Below are 23,636 nucleotides of genomic sequence, written 5' to 3'. Positions count from 1 at the left end.
TATATCCATTTTCCTTTGGAAATGCTTAATGACTCTTGCTTTGTATTCCTTGCAGGTGAAAGCCCAGCCTCCGTGGTTCTTAATGCCTCAGGAGGATTATTTTCACTAAAGATGGAAACACTGGAGTCTGAATTGACCTGTCCAATCTGCCTAGAGTTGTTTGAAGACCCACTTCTGCTCCCTTGTGCTCACAGCCTCTGCTTCAGCTGTGCCCATCGCATTTTGGTCTCAAGCTGCAGCTCTGGTGAATCCATTGAACCCATTACTGCTTTCCAGTGTCCTACCTGCAGGTATGTTATCTCGCTGAACCACCGGGGCCTGGATGGCCTCAAGAGGAATGTGACTCTGCAGAACATTATTGATCGCTTCCAGAAGGCTTCAGTCAGTGGGCCCAATTCCCCTAGTGAGAGCCGCCGGGAAAGGACTTACAGGCCCAGCACCGCCATGTCTAGTGAGCGAATTGCTTGCCAATTCTGTGAGCAGGACCCGCCAAGGGATGCAGTAAAAACATGCATCACCTGTGAGGTCTCCTACTGTGACCGTTGCCTGCGGGCCACGCACCCGAACAAGAAACCTTTCACCAGCCATCGCCTGGTGGAACCAGTGCCAGACACACATCTTCGAGGGATCACCTGCCTGGACCACGAGAATGAGAAAGTGAACATGTACTGTGTATCTGATGACCAATTGATCTGTGCCTTATGCAAACTGGTGGGTCGTCACCGAGACCATCAGGTCGCATCCCTGAATGATCGATTTGAGAAACTTAAGGTAAGGGATCTGGGGAACATCTCTCACACAACTTTGTCTCATAATAGAGTTATGCAGTTAGCAAGTTCTCTAATAAAATGGGTGACTTTTCCTATATGACTAGTGAATTAACTTTAAGTTGTTTTCATGAGGAGTAACCTGCTCACCTGCAAGCTCTCCCTGGAGCCTATCTCATCTGTTGCATAAACATGCTTGCATTCATACACTTCTGGCTAACTTTTGGGGAGTCAGCTCATGGCCTGCAACACCAGTAGTTCATCTAGGGAAACAGCACCCTCTCTCCTCTGTCAGTGACATTATTGCTTATTATATATCTTTGCTATGATCTTTCCACCTCTTCTTTTAAGTATGTGAGTACTTGTGTAGGTGTACTACAATTAGCATACGTGCCAATTTGCATATGTGGGTATATGGTAATGGGAAGGCAGGGTGTGTCTCTGTGTAGGTGTGGGTGGGTGGAGGTGTCTGAGTGTATCTAGGTAGGTGAGAGATTTTTGTGGAGGACATTAGCGTATGTTTGTGTTTGTGTACTCAATGCACTAAAGAAACAGAAGTTTGGCATTGGCCATTACAAATTGCCATTAAGTGTTTAACACAGGGCTAATTCTAAGCCTGTCTTTAAAAACAAAACAAAACAAAACAAAGAACTGAAGAAATTTCAGTACACCACGAAATCGGGAGGGATAATTAAATGTCTGAACTAACAATTTAAACTGAAGGCAGTAAATATTTAATCCACTATCAAATTTTGTGACAGTGCTCACTATTATGGGCTACAAACTGAAGCACTTGTTTATAGTTCCTGCCTTACAAGTTCCTAGTCATTTATGTGTGTTCAGTGGACAGGGTTTTCTGAAGTTGTTGTGTCATATAATATTTATGTACAAGTCTAAGTGCCCATTTAAAAAAGCCCTCCTACCTTACACTGATGATCCAGCAAATTGTTTTACTCCCATTGCTTGTCTGCTATGTGGTATAATTTCTCTTAAGAAGGGAGCTACTTAGAAGATATTCTAGAAAAATAAAATGTTTAAACGGATAGTAAAATTACCACTCCAAATAGGACCTGAGTACATAAGCCAAGCTAGAAGAAAGACCCAGATAGGATAAAAGGAGGGTAAGAAGGAAATGGAAATTTTTCTCCTGCCATACTGTGGATGAATTACTGTAACTTCTGTAAAAAGTATAATGTTGGTGAGAGTAGCAGTACTCAGAATAGGATATATCTGACCTGTAATGTGCTGCGAATAATATTGAGAGTAGTCACAGTGACTATGGTTTGTGCCTCTTTTGGTTATTATTTATATCTGATACGTATAAATGTGTACAAAATTCAATTTTTTTTTATTTCACTCAAGGTTATACTCTCATTCATATCAAGGCTGCAGAGGGGAATAATCTTGTTGACTTCAGTTCTTAGACTCATAAGATGTTAGGCCTTTGACTTGGTCTAGTCGAAGCACTATACTTTAAAGTTATATAAACAGACCTTGATAGATTAAGTGACTTGGTCAAAATCAAAGAAATGATTAGTAATGGGAAAGCTAGAACTGGAACTCAGCCTCTAGATTGAGTTAACTATCCTTTGTACTGTAGCCGGCTGCCACTTTGTTTTGGATCTAAGTTTTCCCCATGAAATGTGATTTGAAACTTAACTTTATGCTCCTGCAACTGTACATTTCATGGTCATAGATAAATGATTAATGACATCAAGGAAGGGACAGATTGTATAAACTTACAGCTGCATAATAGCAAAAGATAGGAGCGGGGTTATAGGAAGAGTGGGGGATGTGAAGAGGACAGAACTATCTCTGCCAAATATTTGCAGGTGTTGGGACTATAATAAGTCATTGGCCTTGAGAAATATTCCAAACAGAAAAATCTGTGCCCATATGCACTGTTGAGATAACAAAAAGACTGGCTAGTGTAAGCTTGTATTAAAGAAAACTAGCTATTTGAAAATATCCGAAAACACGAAAACATTGGATGATTGATTAGATATTTGGCATCATGAAGCTATAGCCCTCATCTCCAGGGATGGATGGAACATGGACATATTTTACCAAAATACATTTTAGTCTGTGACTAATCAGTAATTTTTGGAGAAAGAAAGCCAGATTTTGAATAGTTCCCTTTTAATATTTTAGGAAATGTGCAGAAAATTCTGATTACAAATTAAGTGGAAACTATTTTTGCTCATTTTTGGTTGGAGAGTGGAAACATATGAATCATTCCCAACCGTGTGGTTCGTTATGTTGTCTGAAACATCTTGGACTTTGGGGAGGGTGAGAGAGGTACTGCTTGTGTGTGTGTGTTGTGGGGGTGGAGGGGTCACTTTGGTTTGGTGCCAAGTGTAAAAGAATATTAATTCTCCATGTTAAGCAGAGACGAAGTCTGACTTTTAGTGTCACATATACTCACTTCTTTGGGTTAATTTTAGATTGGAAAATCATTTAGGATTACCCCCTTAGTCTGCTTGATTCTTCCCCAAGGAGAAAGGGAGAAAGTTGGCTGGCAGAAGCTATGGGGGAGTCTGCCTGAGTATATTCCCCTCGCCCTGGCCCTGGCCCTGAGAAAAGCACAGGAGTCCTGTAGGAGACTATCATTCTTCCCCTGTATCTAGGAGGTTGGCTTTCTAGCCAGTAGCTGATACAGTGTTTATTTTTACTTTTTGGTTCTGGAACTTCACTGTTGATATTTGTAACTACTTTTTATATACAAAACTCCCTGATTAGGATTAGTGGCTTCTAATATTTATTTGTTCAATAAAAAGTAAACAAACCATTATGTTATAGATGAAAAGTCAGAATAACCAGAAACTAGCCTGTCTTTTTAACATGTACTCAAAGTGGATTAGAGGGCTTGGGGTACTTAGTTTAGTTTCATGATCTTACTTAGTTGTCCAGTCTACCAATAGGGTTGAGATGCAGGACACATGTCTTTCAGCAGGCTACCAGTAGTTCAATTAATTATTCAATTTTAAAGAATATTTTTATTCACGACCGTTATTAGAGTAGTAAGTCCTATCAGAGTAATTATTTTCTCCATCACCTCTCACTTTTCACTCACTAGTCCCAATATATATCTTAGTTCATGATATATGGGGTGTTTCTATAAAACAGCTTCACATTTTAGAATTTTCATTATCACATGAGTTTCTATCCTTATAAAAGATTGTTGTTATTGTTTTAATAAATTTTGGCTTCATAAAAGAGGTCGAATTTCAGTGACTATCTGTTGCTGACAGACTTCAACTCAATATTATAAGTCCCGTACAACTTTTTTCTTGTGCTGCTCATGTATTTCCCCCTCTACTCCTCTAAAACATGCTACCTTCATCTACCCAGGCAAGTCTCCTAACTGCAAAACATGCCATTCTCTTTTCTGATTCTTAACTGTCACTAGTGTTCTTCTCTTGGCCTGTTTACAAATCCTATGTATTCTTTAATGCATAATTCAAACCCTATGAGACCACTCCAAAACATCACAGCTATGTCATAATCTCCTTTAGGTCAGAAATAATGTCTTTTATTTCGTTAGTATTCTCCTTAGCTTCTAGTACACATAGCATTTGATCAAGAAATCCAAATGAATTCAGTTTTCATAATGGATTTGCAGGAAATATACCGGTGTCTATAGCTTGCTTTGGATCTCATCTTAGAAGATATAAATCTGTCTTGCCATTATATATACCCTGAAAGTCTGAAAAAAGATCTCCTGTGAACTACTGACAATGTTCAAAACCAGAGTGCTAGCAAAAGTATGGCATGTCCTTAATTTTAAGTGCCTATTCGTTTTGATCACTGGATTTTCCAACTGCCTAACACTATGGTGACATTTGCGTAAATCAGATGTGATTATTATAATTCTTTTTGAGAGTGATGTCTTCACATTTCCATGCCCACAGCCTGCCAAAAATATAGCTGATGAAAACCAGGGGGAATAGAGGAATTTCCTGAAAGGAATAAACAAGCACCTTTTCTTTTTCTCATTACATTTCCACAAATTCATTACTACAAATAATTCTTAAATGCAGTTACATTTACATATCAGGGATCTTGTTATAAAATATTACCTAGCACTGGAGTAAGCCTTTTATCATGGGAAAGTAAAACACACACGCTCTCTGTCTCTCTCTGTCTCTCTCTCTCTCTCTCTCTCTCTCTCTCTCAGCGAGACTGAGACAGAGAAAGCTAATGATTGCCAGACAAAGAGAAGGGAGATATGAGACTTGGAGGATGTTCAAAGGAAAGCCACAATGAGAGTTAAAAGGTTAGAAAATATAATATTCTAGAATCTTATCACAGTTGATTACTTGTCCTTCTTCCTACTCAGTTACTCTGTCATCTACCCACCCATTCTCACTCAGTCACCACCTTCTCCCAGTCATTTATCTACTCACCCACTTGACACTCACTACTGTCTGCCAAGACAGATACCCTCTCAACTAATGTACTAATGGGCGTATGACTATATCTCAACCAGTATAAGTATAAATATAAGGGAAAGAAAGTGAAATATATTTTTGAGAGACTCAGTTGAGAGTATATTTGCATACACATGTATGCATCGCTGTATATGAGTGTGTATAGTCTTGCATAAATATGTGGCTGAGAATGACTCTGTGTCTGTGTATGAAAGTATATCTATAAAATGTGTATCATTGCACGTGAAGATGTGAGAGTGTGTAAATCTTCTGATAAGTTGGGTAGGAGAGGGCCATGAGTGTAAGGTAAACTTTCTGTTGTCACCCTAGGGAGAGTTAGAGCCTCAGCAGAACCCATCCTGAGGCTAAGGATCAATCTAATGAATGAGCCAGATCAAACATATGCATGATAAGAAAAATTTTCAGTGGAGGCCAGGGTGGGTTACTGTAGGTGAGGGATAAGAAAAATGTTGTTTCTCACTCTCAGTCAGGTACTAAATCACAGTAGCTAAATATAATAAGAATGAAACATTTGAGGCCAGATTTATGCTCTCTAAGATTTGGTGGTGATGGTGGTGAACATGTTTGTATGGGGTTGGGGACAGTATCTGACAGGTTTTGCAGCTAAGCCAGCCTTCAACTCATGCTCATAAAATCATTCTTGCTTGTAGATCTGCCTTCTTTATGGTCTCTGAACTGTTCCAGACTTGCTCCCCATCACATACAATATGTCTAAATCTGTACATGTTTCATGTGTGTATGAGGATAAAATACATTTCATCTCTACTCAAACTGTGCACTAAGACTCATTTGAATCCCTATTCTTTTCTCTGCAAGACTTATATTGATTTCTCTGTCTCTTAACTCATTTATTATTAACAGTACCCTGTGTTGGAAGATGTTTTCCATTGTTTCTTTGGTTTGAGAGCAAATTTAGCAAGTAGATACTCCTATTATCTGTACTCTTATGTTTCTGTTTTTCTGTTATTTATTTTGACTCAAGTTTTCTCTTCACCAATATTTGAAAGGAGCTGACAATCATTTGTTGGAGAACAATTTGCAAAATGTTGACACAGAGATTGTTCTTGGGTGGATAGAAATCCTGTCTGTTATTATTGGGCAAAGAAGCCTATTACAGAAGTATAATATAGGTGAGGAAAGATTAAGGAAACAAGAATTACTGAACCTAAAGAAGTAAGGTTTAAAAATGTGATAATGGCCTTCAAGTTCATGAAAGGTTGATATAATGAGGTAATACCTTATTCTTTGTCTCACACGAAGGTAGAACTGACAATAACTTAAACCGTAGCATCAGGGATTTAGGCTAGGGATTCATTCATTCATTTAACAAACAATTAATGAACATTCATTTCATTTACTAAACACTTTGACCACTGTGATAGGAGCTGGGACACAGGAAATAAGGCACAATCCCAGTTCTAAAGCGACTTTGAGCTTAGTAGGGGAGATAGACAAGTGGGAAATTCCAATTCAGTATGATAGGTGCCATGACAGAGGTTTGCACAGGATGATCTGAAGCACAGTGGAGGGGTCAGGGAAAGGATATCATTGAGCTCAAAAACAGGGAATCATGAGTGAATTTGTTGGAGAAGAAGGGCCAAACTGCAGATAGTCCATGCAGAAAAAATTGACCAAACTTGGTGAATGACTATGGTGATCATGCACAATGAAGAGAATGAATTAAAAAGGACTTTTGAGGTGGAGATGTCTTGAAGGATGGTGGTATTGAGGAGGACAAAAATGAAATTAAGAAGGGATGGTAGTTTTTTTGGGGATACTCTGACTTTAGATTTGAGTTTGATGTGATTGTGGATCATTTAACAATCATTCATTCATCAAACATTTCTTGAACATCTATTAGGTGGCAGGTACCAGGATAGGTGTTAGGGTTACAGTGATTAAGAAAGCACAGTCTCAGCCCTAATGAAGCTCTCAGGTTAGTGTGGGGAGGCAGATAATTAAGGACACAGTTACGAGATGGTGTGATAAGTGCAATGACAGTGGAAGAACAGGGGCTGTTACAGAGCTTAGGAGGAATAGCAAGATAGAATTTGGGTGAGTTTTCGAATGCCCTGTTAGGGGACAGGAGTTGGGGCAGAGAAGGGGAGTGCTCTAGTCAGGAGAAAAGAGTTTGTTGAAACATCTGGAGGACAGAGAGCATGGGGATCTCTCAGAACTGAAAGGGCAAGTGTCCCAGAAGGGGTTAAAATTTAGGCTTTGCCAGTGGCTGAAAGATTAGGTCTGGAGAAATAGATTTGGGAATCCTCAGCATGGTGATAGAGCCACGCAGCAGTGAGCTGAGCAAGGGTCAAGGATTGAGCCTTGTAGAGCACTCATGGTCTAGAAATTAGGCATGAAGGAATAGCAGTTGAAAGAGAAAGAGGGGGATGTGTATGAGAGGCAGGAAGTGAAGAGGAATAGTGCAAGTGGAATATAACCCTGAGTCCTCCAGGAAAGTAGAGTTGACTTTGGCTCACTAGTCTGAGTGTTATCAAAATAAACACTAGATTTAAGTTTTTAGTACAGGTTTGCTTTTAGAATGTCCAAATAATAATGTATGAATTTGAGCTAGAGATGTAATCATGCTATGCACCTGAAGATGGGGGAAAGAAAAGAATATGGGGAGGTTTGGGTAGCATTTCTGACAAGGGGAATGGGGGAGGTGTGGGTCTTGGCTGGACGATCGCAGAGCCTTTTGAAAAGATGGCAAGTCTTTCACCTGGCTTGAGGGTCAGGTTATTCTTAACAAACTTAAGTAGTTAACAAACCTTAACAAACCTCTACTTAACAAACCTTAAGTAGAGTAGACCTATGTGATATACATCCAGTATATCACCATCTCATTCTGAAACATAGCCTGTATCTATACAACAGCAAATAAATGTTTGGGGGAAGAATAAATTTTGGCATAAGGGTGTGGGCTTCAGTTTGTGAACCAGATGGCGTGTTCTGTTGTTGAGAGGCCATATGTAATTGATATATAAAGTGACAGACTGAAGCAAAAGCAAAGTAAGTATTTTAAGACAAGCAGTTAAAAAAAGAAAGCAGACTGTGACCCTAAAAGCATGTGAAGATTCTGGCTTCTGGCTTTTGGAAGAGCTGAAAATGTCGGTGTATAGACAGGATGTCAAAAAAGAGCATGTCAAAGAATAGTAATGGGGCCACTGGCTCAGATTATTTTTAAAGATGAAGTTGTCTTCTGTCAATCAGGAAGACTCAGGTTTGGGGTGAATTGGCCTTTCTGCCCTATTTCACTTCTCCCCTTCCTATGCTCACTCCAAGTTTCAATTCCCACATAAAAGCAGTCAGGGTCTTGTCTAGGTTTAGATAATATTTCCCTTGTACCTTTTAGATAGCAAGAGAGAATACAGACATTCTATGACAGTGCCATGTGTCAATGGAAATGATATGTTTCAATAGAACTAATACAGATTACACCACCTTTTAGGCTTCAGTACTTATTGTGTCAGGTTGATGTGTGTAGGTGTGCTCATATATGTGTGAATACATATGCCTTCATGGAGTATGACAAATGGAGATCATGGTCCAGTTTGTGCCATAATGGGGTAATCTACCTCGCTTTAATAAAGAGGTGGTGTTTTGATGTATGGCTAGATTTCTTGAGGGAGCCAATGAGAAAGTTACCTGAAATAATCTGTGTCTAGAGAAGTGAAAAAAAAAACCCAGCAATTATTTGAGAGAGTTGAAGAAACCATTTCTGTTAATGGGATGCTGTCTGGAAGAAGAATAGCCTGTGCCCAGCTTTCTCAGATGGCAAAACATTTTCCTCTTTGGGAAGGGAATAAGAGAGCACAAAGAGGCCTAATCCATACAACACAAATGAAGTAAAACTTGGGTAAAAATGGAATCAGTGTAGATTGCCAACTTACCTAACTGAGGCCTTTTAAAATCTGTTATGCAAATCAGCCAAATCTTTCCCTTACTTTGGCCATTTAGACACATGTACAATTTTGTGTGAGCTAGCATGATGTAGTCATCTGGAGGTGAAGAAGGTCTCACAGTTTCATAAACTAAAATGGCTTCTGTAACACCCACAAAAGGGAAGCACACAAAGACCCAGAGGTAACCTCTTGCAGCAGGAAATGGGAGCTTCATCCTGCCCCCTGGCTGCCAAACTCCTGTCCTGTTTCCTACCAGCAGATATCTCCATTCCGATCTGCCCTGCCACTTTGACTCTCTTGCTGTCACGGTTCAACTGTCCTGAGAAAATTGCACTAACTGGGCTTGAAATAAAGAACCTGGCCCAGTCCTTAACTACATTGCATAAGAGCAGAGCAAAACAAACCAATATTTCAAAACTGAACAACAACGAAGAGACATGTTTACTTTTATATAAAGAGATTTTAGACACACACATACACACACACACACACACACCCTCTTTGTTTACTCAACCAGAGTACAGACAAGATAATTACTTGGCCAAATCAATCAAATTATTCAAACCTAGAGTGGCCCAGAATTTTTTGTTCTAAATGATTCGTCAGTGCTAGGCATGATAAGGAAAGAGTGACTTCCTTAGATTGCATAATCGCTTCAATTCTCTGCTTCCCTTTGCATATATTCATTATTGAGAATAAATTCCAATTTGAGAGGAGGCTTTAATTCCTTGTAAATGAATAGGAAATGAGTAAGTAAATGTTCGGTGTTTTCCTCAAATTATGTCTCATATTGTAAGAAAACAGTGGCAAAAAGCCATCAACAGATGGTGTTTTCATTAGCCAAATATTTATTTTTCAAAGCATTTTCATATTAATGAAGTAAGGTTGAAATTAGAGTCATCTTGTCAGTTCTAGCTCTGTGTTGTTAACACGTGCTGGCATTCTGCAAATTGCTAGGGGGGCAAAGCAAACTAACCATTTGCCGTAATTTTGTGATGGTAACTCAAGGCGCATAGTCTAACCAGACCCCAAATTATGTGTTCAGCCATAATGTTTGCTTTCGATGGCTTCATAGAAGCCACGAGTCTCAGTTCTGGGCCACAAAAGAGGAACACATAGCAGGGATTTTAGTCCTGCTCTGTACTGTGAATTATTTATGAGATATCAGTTTCATGACCAGTGTTGCAACAGGTTGAGGTATTTGTTAAAAACATTATCCTCATAGAATCCCATGTTTGAATGGAAATGCATTACAGTTGGAAACACAAATTTCTAATATTGCATTTGCTTGGCATTCATCGATCTACATTATATTTGCTGAATATATCAATATATTCATTTGGGATACGTGGAATTCCCATTGATAGGAATTTGGGCCACTGCTAGAGAAAATCATCAACTGGGTTCACTACCAATTCCCACTATCTAACTCAAGCTAGACCCTTTCATCACACTACAGAGTTATTATATTCACCTTATGGCCAAACTTTTGAAGAAGAGTCTAGACTTGCAGTCTCTAATTTGTCACCACACCATACTCTAACCTCAGGATTTCACATTTCCTTCCAAAGCCCTACTGAAACACCTTTTCAAAAGGTCATCTGTGACCTCTAATTACGAAATCCAGCTGCTTTTTATCAATCCTCATATTTCTTGCATTCTCGGCATATTTGACAGTGACAAATCCTTTCTTGAAACACATTTCTTTCAATTATGCTCAGTTTGGCCCAGACTTGCATTACCCTGCGGCCTTGAATATTGCAGCCTTCTTCTAACCAGTGTCCCTCCTCCCCCTCCTGCCCCGGACTTTCCTATTTCAGTCTGCCCCACATATTGCTTCTAGGTTAATCTCCTAAATGCAGCCCTGATTATGCCATTACCTTGCTCAACAGCTTTTGGTAAGTCCTCAGTGCAAACAACAACAACAACAACAAAAACAAACAAACAAAACTACAAACTCTTAATCTAGGCACTTAAGACCTTTATAACAAGACTTTGGTCTCCATTTCCAGCTAAGTCCCCCACTACTCTCTTTCTACCCTCTGTTCTAGCCAAACGAAACTACTATTCCCTGAATATGCCATATATTTTATATCTTTATACTTTTTATTTATTTATTATTTTTTTGAGACAGAGTTTTGCTCTTTTTGCCCAGGTTGAAGTGCAATGGCATGCTCTTGGCTCACTGCAACCTCTGCCTCCGGGGTTCAAGTGATTCTCCTGCCTCAGCCTCACGAGTAGCTGAGATTACATGTGTCCGCCGCCATGCCTGGCTAATTTTGTATTTTTGGTAGAGATGAGGTTTCACCATGTTGGCCAGGCTTGTCTCAAACTCCTGACCTCAGGTGATCCACCCGCCTCGGCCTCCCAAAGTGCTGGGATTACAGGTGTGAGCCACCCACTGCTCATGGCCTTATTTCTTTGTACTTTTGCTCATTACATTCCTTGTGCCTGGAACATCCTGCTCCCATGCATCTCTGTCTATTAAAATTCTGTTCGTCCTTCAAGGCTCATCTTAATTTTACTTCCTCTTTATCTGTGAAGTCACTTTACCTTGAATAGAGTAGGTGTTCAATACATGTTTGTATTAAATTTCTGAACTGCCACTTCTTTTATTCCTCTGACATCAATTTAGCTTAGAGATCATGTCCAAATCAATGATTGCTTCCTGTTTTCTTCTTCCTTTCCCTTTTCTTTGCCAAGAAGACCAAAGATTGAGATGGTAGTGGGATTAAAGGAGGTCAGGGGAGACACTGTGCCCCAATACAAGAAAAATATAATAAATGGTGAAAAATTACTTCCATGGGAATAAAGCCAAGGAAGCCAAGAGAGACCTGGCAGGAAGGGAAGCAAGGGTTCAGCTGGTCCTCATAATCCAGTTTGAGAAAATGTGAAATCACACTACCCAGCCTGCAAACACATGCATCTATGTGAATATATCCATCTATTCATGGGAACAGTGCCAAAGATATTAAGGAGCTACAGGTACTTAGCAGACAGGAAAGGGGCCAAGTACACAAATCCCTTCTTTTCCTTCATGTTCCCTCTCTCCCCCACATCCCCCCATCCACTTTTTCAAAAGCATGAACTTTGAACTACAAAACATAGGAACCATGGAGATAGCAGTGTAGTACTTAACATGACTGAGGGAAGGAATGCTAGCAGAATAAGGGCCAATAAGTTGGGGTATTACATTTGGAACAGACTTTATGGGGTATTGGGATAGTGGGTGAGAGAGAAGTAGATATTGGAGTTAGTCTTAGAGGAAAAGCAGCTACCAGGGCTGAAAGACTTTGGATTGGGGAGAAATAAAAAAGCTCATGATTAATCTAGAGTGAAATGATACTCTGTTTTTCACATAAGGAATGGGAAACAGTAGCGTGCTCAACTGAAAACATGCTAGAATTCCGACTACTGTTGTAACAACGTTATATTCAACAGATCTGCAAAGTACTCCTAATATGTACCTGAAAGAATCTATGTACCAGTAAACGATGATAAGCAATGGATATCCTCTCTTTTTAAAATATTTATTTATTTATTTATTTATTTATTTATTTATTCATTATGTATTTATTGAGATAGGGTCTCGCTCTTTCACCCAGGCTGGAGTGCAGTGGTGTGACCCTGGCTCACTGCAACGTCCGCCTCCTGGGGTCAAGTGATCCTCCCACCTTAGCCTCCTGAGTCACTGGAACTATAGGTGCATACCACCACACCCAGCTAAATTTTGCATTTTTTGTTGAGATGGGGTTTTGTTATGTTACCCAAGCTGGTCTTGAACTCCTGGGCTCAAGCGATCTGCCCACCTCAGCCTCCCAAAGTGCTGGGATTACAGGCATGAACCACCGTGCCTGGCTGATGTCCTCCCTTGATACAGTCAGGCTTTGCATTTTGAAGCCCTGCCTCTCTTGTGGGTGAAGCCTCGGTGCCAAAGAAGGAAAGCTGTGAGATACAATGCTAGATTTTGATGAATTCCACACTCAAAATACTCTTTTTTTTCCTGAAGGACCCTACTGATAAATAGAAAATATTATAAGCAAAAACACAAAAAATCAGGGAATACTGTGGCAAAACTGTGACTGAGGGCTGGATACATGGGTTCGAGTCCTAGTTTTGCACATGGTAGTAATATGACTATGCAAAATACTTTAACTCCACTTTGAAGCTTGCTACTCCCGTTTGTAAAATACTGGCATCTTCTACTTTGTGGGATTGTTATGGTTTTTAAGTAGTATATATGAAATTGCCTGGCATAGTGTCTGGCATTCATTCAATAATTACAGACAATCCCTGACTTAACCATAGTTCAACTTATGATTTTTCAGTTTGACAGTGGTGTGAAAGTGATATGCGTTCAGTATGCTTCTTGACTTACGTTAGGGTTACACCTGGATAAGCCTATCGTAAGTTGAAAATTTCTTAACTTGAAAATGCCCTCTCTGGGACGTAACTGCATCATAAGTTGAGGAACACGTGTAATAGTTTTCTTAGTCTACTCATCTGGAAAAGGGATAATAATATCTGTTCTTCATATGCTGTGGAATTACTACGAGGGCAAAATGAGATATTGCCTATGAAATACTTTGAAAAGTTAAAGATATTATCGAAAATATGAGGTTTCTTTAATGTCAATAAATTCGCACATCCACAAAGTCATGAATGTCATATTTTCCCCAATAATGAGCAAATGTGCAGCATTATTAACTTGTACCTAGATTAGTGCTTGGCTCATGGCAGATGCTAAATGAATCTTTGAAACATTTGTCTACTGACTAACCGATTTTCACATGACATTGGTTCTAAAGCTCATGGTTCTTTTTTCCCCTCTTCTCTGTTTCCCTCTGGATTCATACTATCTGCGATGACAGCAAACTCTGGAGATGAACCTCACCAACCTGGTTAAGCGCAACAGCGAACTAGAAAATCAAATGGCCAAACTAATACAGATCTGCCAGCAGGTTGAGGTATGTAACAGAAACATTTGTGATTTTTCAGAGGACCTGAAATGGGTGACCCTTTGGGAGGACTTCAGTTTTGTCAGAGTGTAGCCCAGTCATTTGGAATGAAGGACTGAATAACAGTTCTAGAAAGTCTCATTCCTTTAGGATGCTTGTTCCAAAAAATGTGTGAGAAACCTATGGTTTTAAAAGAACAGGCAGATGGTGGTGATGGACGGTGGGGGGATAATAGTTCAAGGGGCAACCTATTCTCCTTTCCAAACAGCAGGCAATATGAAAATCAGACATGAAGTGTGCTTCATCTATCATCAAACTGGACATTATCACTCCTTAAAGAGATTACTGGGGTGTCATAGGGAAGTTGGGAATCCTGGGTCCTTGGGGTAAAGTGAGGTTAATTCAGCACAATATTGTTTCTGTAACAATATTATCAGGACTGCTTCTCCTCTTTCTAGCCTCTCCCCTTCTTCATCCCCTGCCCATGGTCCTATCTATACCATGCACCCCACCTGGTCCTCACTCATTACCTTTCCACTTATTCTTGTCATCAACAAATCATATCTATCTTAAAGTTGTAAATTGTAAAGTGCTGTACAAGTGTGAGGTTTTAATCAATTGTCATCTACATCAAATCTTAGAGCAGAGCTTAGAAGAAGAGCTGACCTCTTCTTAAATGGACATAATAAAATAAAGATGTTATTTCTCTTTCTCAAGAGCGTGAAACTCATACCATTTGGTTTTGTGTTGATTTTGTTGAAGAGCTGATGGTAGGGCTTCAAGTGTAAACAGGGTTGGGTAAAATATTATAGGATTCCTCATGGACAGTGGTTGGATAAAAATGTTTCTAATTCCATTTAGAGCCTGATAATCTGGTTCTAATCTTACTTGTATGACAGATAAATGTAACAATTCAAGTTTATTTTATTTCAATTTTATTAAGATCTCATCTCTTAATCCAGTCTATAGATTCCTATTTAAGAGACTGTGGAGAATCTTTTTGTAAGGCAAAGAATCCTCTTATTATATGAGTAACCTTCTGACCCCCAATCATTTGGATCTCTTAAAGTATTGAGTTTATTCAAGTAGAGTGTACCTGTATGATGAGCATACCATAGAAATTTAATCCCTCCTGGGCACTCCATTTGTGGAAGAGAGTGGTGCTGTATGTAGGGTCCATACAGTACTGGTTGAACTCAGATGTGAGACTGTAAAATGAAGTCGGGGATTAGGGAAGAAGCATAAGGAATGAAAAGAAAGAACACTAGAGTGTGATTTGGAAAATTGTGTTTTAGACTTGGCTCTTCCATGAACTGACGGTATGAATATAAGTCATTTAGCTTCTCAGTTTCAGTGTTCTTACCTATAAAATGAGAAGTTGAATGATGACATGACCTTTGACTTCTTTCTAGATATCACAGGTCATGATGCTGTGAATGATTACTTTCTTTATTCTGTTCTTTTTCTCTCCTGGCTTATTCTTTCCAAGAGGGGAGAAACAAAATATAAAGTATTTCAAAGTGGCTTTCAGCTGATCAGAATTCCTCTAATGTTCCACTCTGTCAAAGTTCTCATTATGCTGTTAGATTACAGTATAAGACATCCACACTGGCAAAGGGACAAGGGAGTATTGTAAGCAGGAGACAAGATAAGAGATCCCTTGATTTAGAATTTGCATGATTGAATGTAGAGTAACAGCTAATAGTGAATAAAATGTGGTTAGAAATTATAATCACCTTCCTTGTTCTCATCAAAAAGACTATTAAGTACAGAACAAGTTGTAGTGAAAATAGCAAAGTAAGCAGTTTATTTTTTATAGCTCATTCACTTTAGGACCTCTCTAAGGACTCATCTTTCCACTCTGAAGAGCTTATCAGCCTGGCCAGCCTCACCCAAACATAGCCTGTTCCAACCTTTCCCAGCCCATCCTGCCAATCAAACCTTTATGCTCAGGGCCCTACTCTTTTTTTAAGTGACAAGTCTCATAAAACGATCCATCATTGTGTTAATAGGGAAGGACCCACTTTGGAATTTTAGGTAACAAGCAGTGTTTTAACAGTTCCTTCCTGAAGTTAGTATTCTTGCCTGAGTCTTAATGAGGTGACACTAGCGCTGCCACATGCAAATAGAGTAAGGGGAAAGAGTAGCCCGTACAGTGATATTCAAGAAGTGTTCTTTTATGGATGCTTGCTAAATCCCATCATGTAGGCCACTGTCGGCCCTAGATACACAAAAGGTCGACTTTTACTAATCCTTTTTTATGCCTGGCATTGTACCAGGTATAAAGAAACCAGCATAGGCACAGTATCTACCTTCTGAGGGCTTACATGCTACAAGAATCCACCCCGATGTAGATATACATGTGCAAGAAATACAGACAATTGAATATAAACATTAATTGAGAACGGGGAAAGAATAGTGAGATATTGTTGAGAATGAGAATGTATTTTGGGATTTCACTTCATAGTCTGTTGTGTTTAGGATTCTGCCTTTGATCACAGGGACCCTACAGGATGGCTTATGGAAGGCCATTTCTGTCTTCTATGACATTATCCATTCTGAAAAGTTAGGGATGTGCCCTTAACTTCCTTTTTTTTGAGATGGAGTCTCGCTCTGTCGCCCAGGCTAGAGTGCGGTGGTACAATCTTGGCTCACTGCAACCTCCACCTCCCAGGTTCAATTGATTCTCCCATCTCAGCCTCCCGAGTAGCTGGGATTACAAGCACACACCAACATGCCCAGCTAATTTTTTGTATTTTAGTAGAGACGGGGTTTCACTGTGTTGCCCAGGCTGGTCTCGAACCCTTGAGCTCAGGCAATGCACCCGCCTTGGCCTCCCAAAGTGCCGGGATTACAGGCGTGAGCCACCCGGCGTGGCCAACTTCCTCTTAATAATACGTGAATCCAGGTTACTTATTATCCTCATTCAACACAGAGCCTGTGTCTCCAAAAGCCTTCAGGACAAGCCTCAGGATTAGAAATCTAGTTAATGAAGGGACTTGAGACTTCATAAATGCTTATAAATACTGTATAAAATGAAATGTATAGTAGAATACTTCAGTCATGAAAGTCAGATACTGATGGGTGATTTGAAATTTTTTCATTTTATGTAATCCAGATTCATCTATAGGGAATGACTATATTCACAGTGTATACCAGGCATTTCACATTGGGTGGGGGCGGAGGATACCAGCTAAGGTGCTTCTGAGAAAACTGGAATAGGGTATTTTCCTGTCAAACCCGTTCACCTTCTTTATTGTCTGCAAATGTCTTTGTCACAGATTGACTTTTCCTAAAGGGGCCATAAATACTGCCTCCCTATGGTGGTTCTTTCTCCCTGTTCTCTATTCTCCTCAGAAAGTAAACAAAGCTGCAGTCTTCCTATTATAACAGAAACAGAGCTTAAGATCACTACAGATTTATTAGCTGACTTCTATGGTAATGTATCTTGTTATAATTGCTGCTGAAGGTTTCAGAATTCAGTAGATGGGTAGTTGGGAAATGTTTTCTGTTGGGGCTGGAGAACATGGGAAAGAGGTAGAGGCAGCTCCAAGACTCCCTTTAATCTAATTAAGGAAGGGCATGCTTTGACCTTGCTACTATAGCCACTTGATCTCTATATATAGTTCTTTGTCCTGGCTCATCAGGCATCCTTTGTTTACATTTCCAAAGGAAACCTCTGTATGATGCATAGCCAAGGGAAAATATATACCAACAGATGAATACTTCCTCTTCGCTTCCAATACTCCATGGTTCTGTGAATAATAGGCATTCTAAAACATAGCGAGGGGCAAATACAGTTAAATACTTAGTAATCAGTTGGTCAACAGCATTTCTTGAGCATACACTGTGTACTCAGTGTGGTGGGCAATTTGGGGGCTACAAAATAAATATATGTGGTTGATGACCCCAGGAACTTTCAGTCTAGTTAGGGAAAACACAGTATGTAGTGAGAAAGAGTATTTATAGAGGCAGCATGAAGTGCAGAAAATACAAATGAATGTAGTATAGCCCTTTCAATTTTACTTATTTAGTCTTGTTCTTAGCTTGTATGGCATTGAGTAAATTAAAGCACTTTCCTGGATATTTTGTGTGCCACCTTTTTCTTCTTTCCAGAACTGCTGTGATACAATGGGTTAATCCATCCCAGAAGCTCCATGGGCAGGTTGATTTCCTTCTGACTCTTCTCAATCCTTTTAAAGAGTTAGATGGCACTGCTCTTTAGCATTAGGAGAAAGAAGAAAGAAAGGAGATTGGTTGGAAGAGAGGGAGAGGTTTCCCTTAGTTTGGGGAATTTTAGCTTTCTGTCTTGCTACTAGGTCTTAGCTTCATCCACTTTAGAAGTCTTTCTCTTTAGAGTTCAAACTTTAGATGGCTTGATATTCTCTTCTTTCTGCTTCTATTGCTCATTGGAAGGGTATTTGGTCTGGGAAGAGCAAGAATCTTGGAGTCTATGTAATAGATGTCTGGCTGCTTCTCCAAGCATAAAATATAAATATTTTAAAATAAATTAATTTAAAAAACACTGCTATGAATGATTTCAGCAGATAAACCTTAAATATTTTAAGGTGGTTGAGCTAGAAGAAAGAATAGAATCTAAACCATTAGAGCACAAATATATTTGTTGGTGGAGCCCTCTTTAAGGAGCAGTCAGTGAAATTAGTATAATTGGAAAATTTAATGGAAAAAATGCATTTTAGCCAGATGTTGAAGGAGAAAAAATAATTACTCCCTCTGGGGAGACAGAAAGCAGAGGTATTAGTGGAGGTGTAAATGAGCACATTTTATGGGGAAAACGGTGCCTTAAGCACTGGGTATATACAGATAAGTAGGAAATGGCACCCGCCCTCAAGGAACACACAGATTGGCTAAAAACCTGACAGGTAAAATGGCAAATAGAATGTGAAGTGATAATTACTGTAATGAATGTAAATGCATGATGACAAGTTTGCATGGAGGAAGAAACACTCAGGCCTGCCTGAGAAACTTAGGAAAGGCTGCAGAATGGAAATAAAAATTGAATTATCTTGAAATAAGAGTAGAATTTTGCCAATAAAAATGAGATAAGGGAGTGAAGGGGACCACATGCAAGAATACAGAAGGGTGATCAGCATGGAGACGTTCAGGGAACCATCAGAAGTTTGGCTTGGCCAGAATGTAAGACATGAGATTGCAAGAGGTGAGTATGGAGAAGTAAGTAGCTTGGACCCAGATAATGAAGAGCCTTGTAGGCCATGTATAGGTGTTTAGACTTTAACCTGAGAAGTCTGGGGAGCCATGGAAGGATTTTAAGCAGGTGAATAACTGAATAAAATCTGCACTGAAGAAGGACTGCTATGGCTGTAGTATGGAGTATGGAGCAAAGGTCAAGGGTCCAGGGTAAAAAGTGAGGACAAAGAGACCAGTTAGATTTTTACTGATCCAAGGAGAGGTGAAGGCCCAGCTTGAGACAGTGGCAGTAGGATTAGGGAAGAAGGGATAAATTCAAAATATTTCTAGGAGGTAAATCAGTATTAATTGGTGATCAGTTAATGGGTGAAGGAGTGAGGGAGAAGAAATACTATGATGATCCACAGGGTTCCGGTTTAGGTGACCAAATGGGTCTATAGCCTTTAACTAGGTTAGGAAATATAAAAGTTCTTTTTAGGCCTGCAAGGTTTATTGTTCTCTGGATCAGAAAGGCAGGTAGGAAATGTACAGTAGAAAGCTGGCTACCTGGATTTAGAGGTCAAGAGAGAGGTCTGGGAAAGGGGTATACTTGGAATTCATTAGCATCTAAGTAGCACTTAAAGCCATAGAGAATGTATAGATTGAAAAGAGGGCCTGGGACAGATTCCAACCCAATTGTTTGTCACTCACAATACAATAACAAACTGACTTTCCAAATAAATAGAAAGTCTGTGGTGCTTTTGAGGAGATTACTGAAGAATGCTGTGCATTTTGAAAATTAAATATCAAAAGTAAATTGTTCATTTGTGGAAAAAATCAAAGGTTTAGACATTATTATCTTAAAGACTACAATAATAAGTAACACTGAGGATTTCCTCTGTTCCAGCTGAGCACTTAATATGTGTTAACTCATTTAATTCTCACAACAGCTCTGGGAGATAGACACTGTTAATACTCCTACTTTACAGATAAACAGAGATAAAGAAATATTTAAGTGTTTTGCCAAGTTCATGCCACTGGCAGGTAAGAGAGTGGGGATTTGAATACAGGCACTTTAGCTCTGGAGCCTGTGCCCTTGACCACTCCATTACACTTTTTTTTGCAAGACCAAGGTACACGCCACTTGGATGTCTGTTGTTCATCACTGGTGGTTCCTGGACCCATTGTGAGGATGACTTATAGTGAGCAAGGGGTATAGGATAGGGATGTGAATTCTGAAGGAGAGCAAAGGAGAAACAAAGAACAGTCAAGAGATGAGGAAAACCAACAAAAACAGAGGATCAAAATCTCAGAGGAAGGAGAGACCTTCAAAATGTGGAAGATTTGATTAGTCAATTGGAGCAGAGGCATAGAAGATTTCATTAGTGATCTCTGAGGGAGAAGGTTCTATGAAAATATGAAGATGGAACATAAATTCAAAGAGGTCAGGGAGAAAGTAAGTTATAAGGAAATGCAGGGCTGGGCTCGGTGGCTCATGCCTATAGTCCCAGCACTTTGGGAGGCCGAGGCAGGTGGCTCACCTGGGGTCTGGAGTTCAAGATCAGCCTTGGCCAACATGGTGAAACCCCGTCTCTACCAAAAATACAAAAGTTAGCCAGGTGTGGTGGTAGACACATGTAATCCCAGCTACTCAGGAGGCTGAGGCAGGAGAATTGCTTGAACCCAGGAGGTGGACGTTGCAGTGAGCTGAGATTGTGCCATTGCACTCCAGCAGCCTGGGCAATGGGAGCGAAACTCTGTCTCAAAAAAAAAAAAAAAAAAAAAAAGAGGAAATGCAGGTTGCAAGAAGTTTGATCACGAAGGTGAAGCAAGAAATAAGGTGTTAGTTATTATCCTTTCGAAGGGCAGAAAAGTCAGACTCATAAATGCTCTGTTTGTGTATTATTCTGCTACTGGTGAGTTAACAATAGGAATCACTAGATCCACTGCGTTCATCCACATATGTTTCCCTTCCCTTCCTGACTTGGTGTCCAGCTTCATCTCCAACCCAGGACACTGTAGCCTTAGTTTCTACAACTTGCCTCTCCTAAAAATGGTATGTAGGTCCTGGGAGGCAGTGTGCTGTGACAGCTTTGGAGTTGGACAGACAGGAGTCATGTTAGCTGTGCAGCCTTGAACACATACTTTTTCTGAGCCTCAGTTTCACCATCTATAAAACTTGGACTAATAATACATTGAAGGGAAAGGAAATACATGTAAAGTACCTGCTACTGTGCCTGGCATATATAGTCAAAGCTCAATAAACGGTGGTGGTGGTAGTACTAGTTATAGTAGCAGGAGGACGAGGAGGAGGGAAAGAAAGAGAAAGAGGAAGAGGAGGTGTAATAGCAGGAACAGTTGCTAGTAGCAGTAGTACTAGTAGTAGTAATTTTGGGCACTACACATTTTGCCAGAGATTCCTAGCCCTGACCTCAGGACTTCCAAAGCTTTTTATCACTATCTCTGAGAGTGGGAAGAACAATCATTCCCAAATACTCATAACCAATTTCAAATTTTACATATACCAACTAGAACTTTCCTTGGGAAGAGGGAGTGGTAATGAAATTGCAGCAGCAAAAATATTGGGTATCTCAGCCATGTGACTCTACATAGCCCACCAGTAACTGCAGATGTGATAGACTGAAAAGGGTTATTGTGCTCAATAAGCTGCTAGTTTGCAGTTACTAATTTAAACACATTTTATTTAGTAAGGAAACATTCACTGCCCTTCTGCAAGAATATCCAAAAGATTCTTCGTGTTGATACTTAAGTAAATTTACCCATTATCCTGCCCAAATTCTTCTTGATTACTGCCTTTAAGCAAAGCCAAAAGAAAGTTTTAGGGAGGGTCACATGCTTTCACCTCTAGTAATTTTAAAAAGAGAGAGTTCTATAATTTTGTATTTACGATTTAAAATGTTTATTAGCAAAAATGTTCTGTAAATATTTTTGTGAGAGATGGAAGAGCAAGGGGAGCAGGCTTAAGAGCTCCTGAGAAGAACTACCAGTGTCTTGTGAAAATGAAATACCTAGTTTTAAACCACTGTGGAATTATAGGTGGAGAAAGTTATTTCTATGAAAAATGGAAAATAAGTGCAGTGATCCAGTCAGTCTATTCGTTTATACTACTGTAATGACTAATTCAGAATATTACATTCAATCTTATTAAGTATATAACAATTGACATTTAATATAGATGAAAAACCTAAGTTAACTGTGCAATCCAGTGTGTGTTCATAGCCTATTTTTATACTAGAAAAGAAAGTGCTTTATAATTTTTCAGACATCTAATGCATTCGATCCTTTTTAAAAAATACTTTGTGACAATTCTTCATATATGTCAGTAAAGTAACATTTTTGAAGACATTAAATGTTGCAGTTGAAATACTTGGAGCGTATGAACACATGACAGGGTTTGAGGATAAAGTTAGTTAGGATTAATATTGTTTTCCTCCCCCTCCTCCCTCACATCTATATGGCAGGTAAGCTTTCAGGTGTGGTCATGTCTTCATAGCCGAAACGGTTCACATAGGAATGCACTTTCATCCCACTTTTGCACTTTTCCTTTGGTACAGTGAAGCTTATCTTACAGTCCCATTTCCCATCCCTCCTCTAGTTCCCATTTCTGTGTTCAAATTCCAAGTTACTCACTAAATGACCAGAGCACTTGCTTAATTTTGGCCCCTCTTGTTTGCTCCACTATTTTCACAATCCACCCCAATTCCCCATTTCTAATGTGCTCTTGGAAAGTTAATGTAATCCTAATAATTCAGCTAAGGTTCTATCAAGCTTATCCTATACCTTTAAATGTTTCTAGTTCCACTTCTACTCTAATCTCTCCTGCCATCAACCCAACCAAAACCAAACAAATTTTTAAAAAACCCAGACTTGAAACCAAAACAACCATCACCACAGCAGATAGGCAGACAGCCATTGAAATGTCCTTACTGTCTCTGCCTGTCAAGAGGAGTCCAGCTGTGTGGTATGGTAAGCAAGGATTGGGAGGAAGAGAATCTTATTTGAATAATTTGTTCTGGGCACTGTGCTAGAGACGTCATTTCTAATCTCACTTAGTGTTTATGACAACCCTGTGATACAGCTGGTTAATATTCCCATTTTGCAAGTGAGGAACTTGAAGGCCAGAAATATTAGATGCCTTACTCAAGGTCACACATAAGTAAGCTGGAATGCAATTCTGCATTTCTCTCACTCCAGTCTATGTTCTTTCCATTGCACTGTGCAACCTAGTGGATAAGTTGTTGGTTTACTTGCCACTGATTCATTTGTGCTCAGATAGGTAGGAGACAGCTCCAGAAAACCCCTTGTTTTTCTCCACAAAATAGCTCTAGCTCTAGAAAAACATATGGTCTATTTGGGAGCCTGGCGTTGCTGAATCTGTGGTAAGCCTCT

General features: G+C 39.5%; 1 protein-coding gene across 3 annotated transcripts in view; it reads left to right on the top strand.

Moving 5' to 3' along the window:
- The window catches only part of MID2 (midline 2), a 96,616-nt gene that overhangs the window by 15,004 nt on the left and 57,976 nt on the right, over window positions 1-23,636 (top strand). Inside the window, exons 2-3 of one of the 3 annotated variants that reach the window (XM_011982544.1) lie at window positions 56-771; window positions 13,992-14,087. In XM_011982544.1, coding sequence (XP_011837934.1) covers window positions 112-771; window positions 13,992-14,087 — 756 coding nt within the window. In that variant the 5' untranslated portion in view covers window positions 56-111. Of the gene's footprint in view, window positions 1-50; window positions 772-13,991; window positions 14,088-23,636 lie in introns of those variants that run through there. The other 2 variants (XM_011982560.1, XM_011982552.1) reach the window with 2 other exon arrangements.

The sequence above is a fragment of the Mandrillus leucophaeus genome, unplaced genomic scaffold, assembly GCF_000951045.1.
Source record: "Mandrillus leucophaeus isolate KB7577 unplaced genomic scaffold, Mleu.le_1.0 Scaffold1055, whole genome shotgun sequence".
NCBI classification, from domain to species: Eukaryota; Metazoa; Chordata; class Mammalia; order Primates; family Cercopithecidae; genus Mandrillus; species Mandrillus leucophaeus.
The sequence above is the reverse complement of the archived record's forward strand: the minus strand, read 5'-3'. Positions and strand labels throughout refer to the sequence as shown.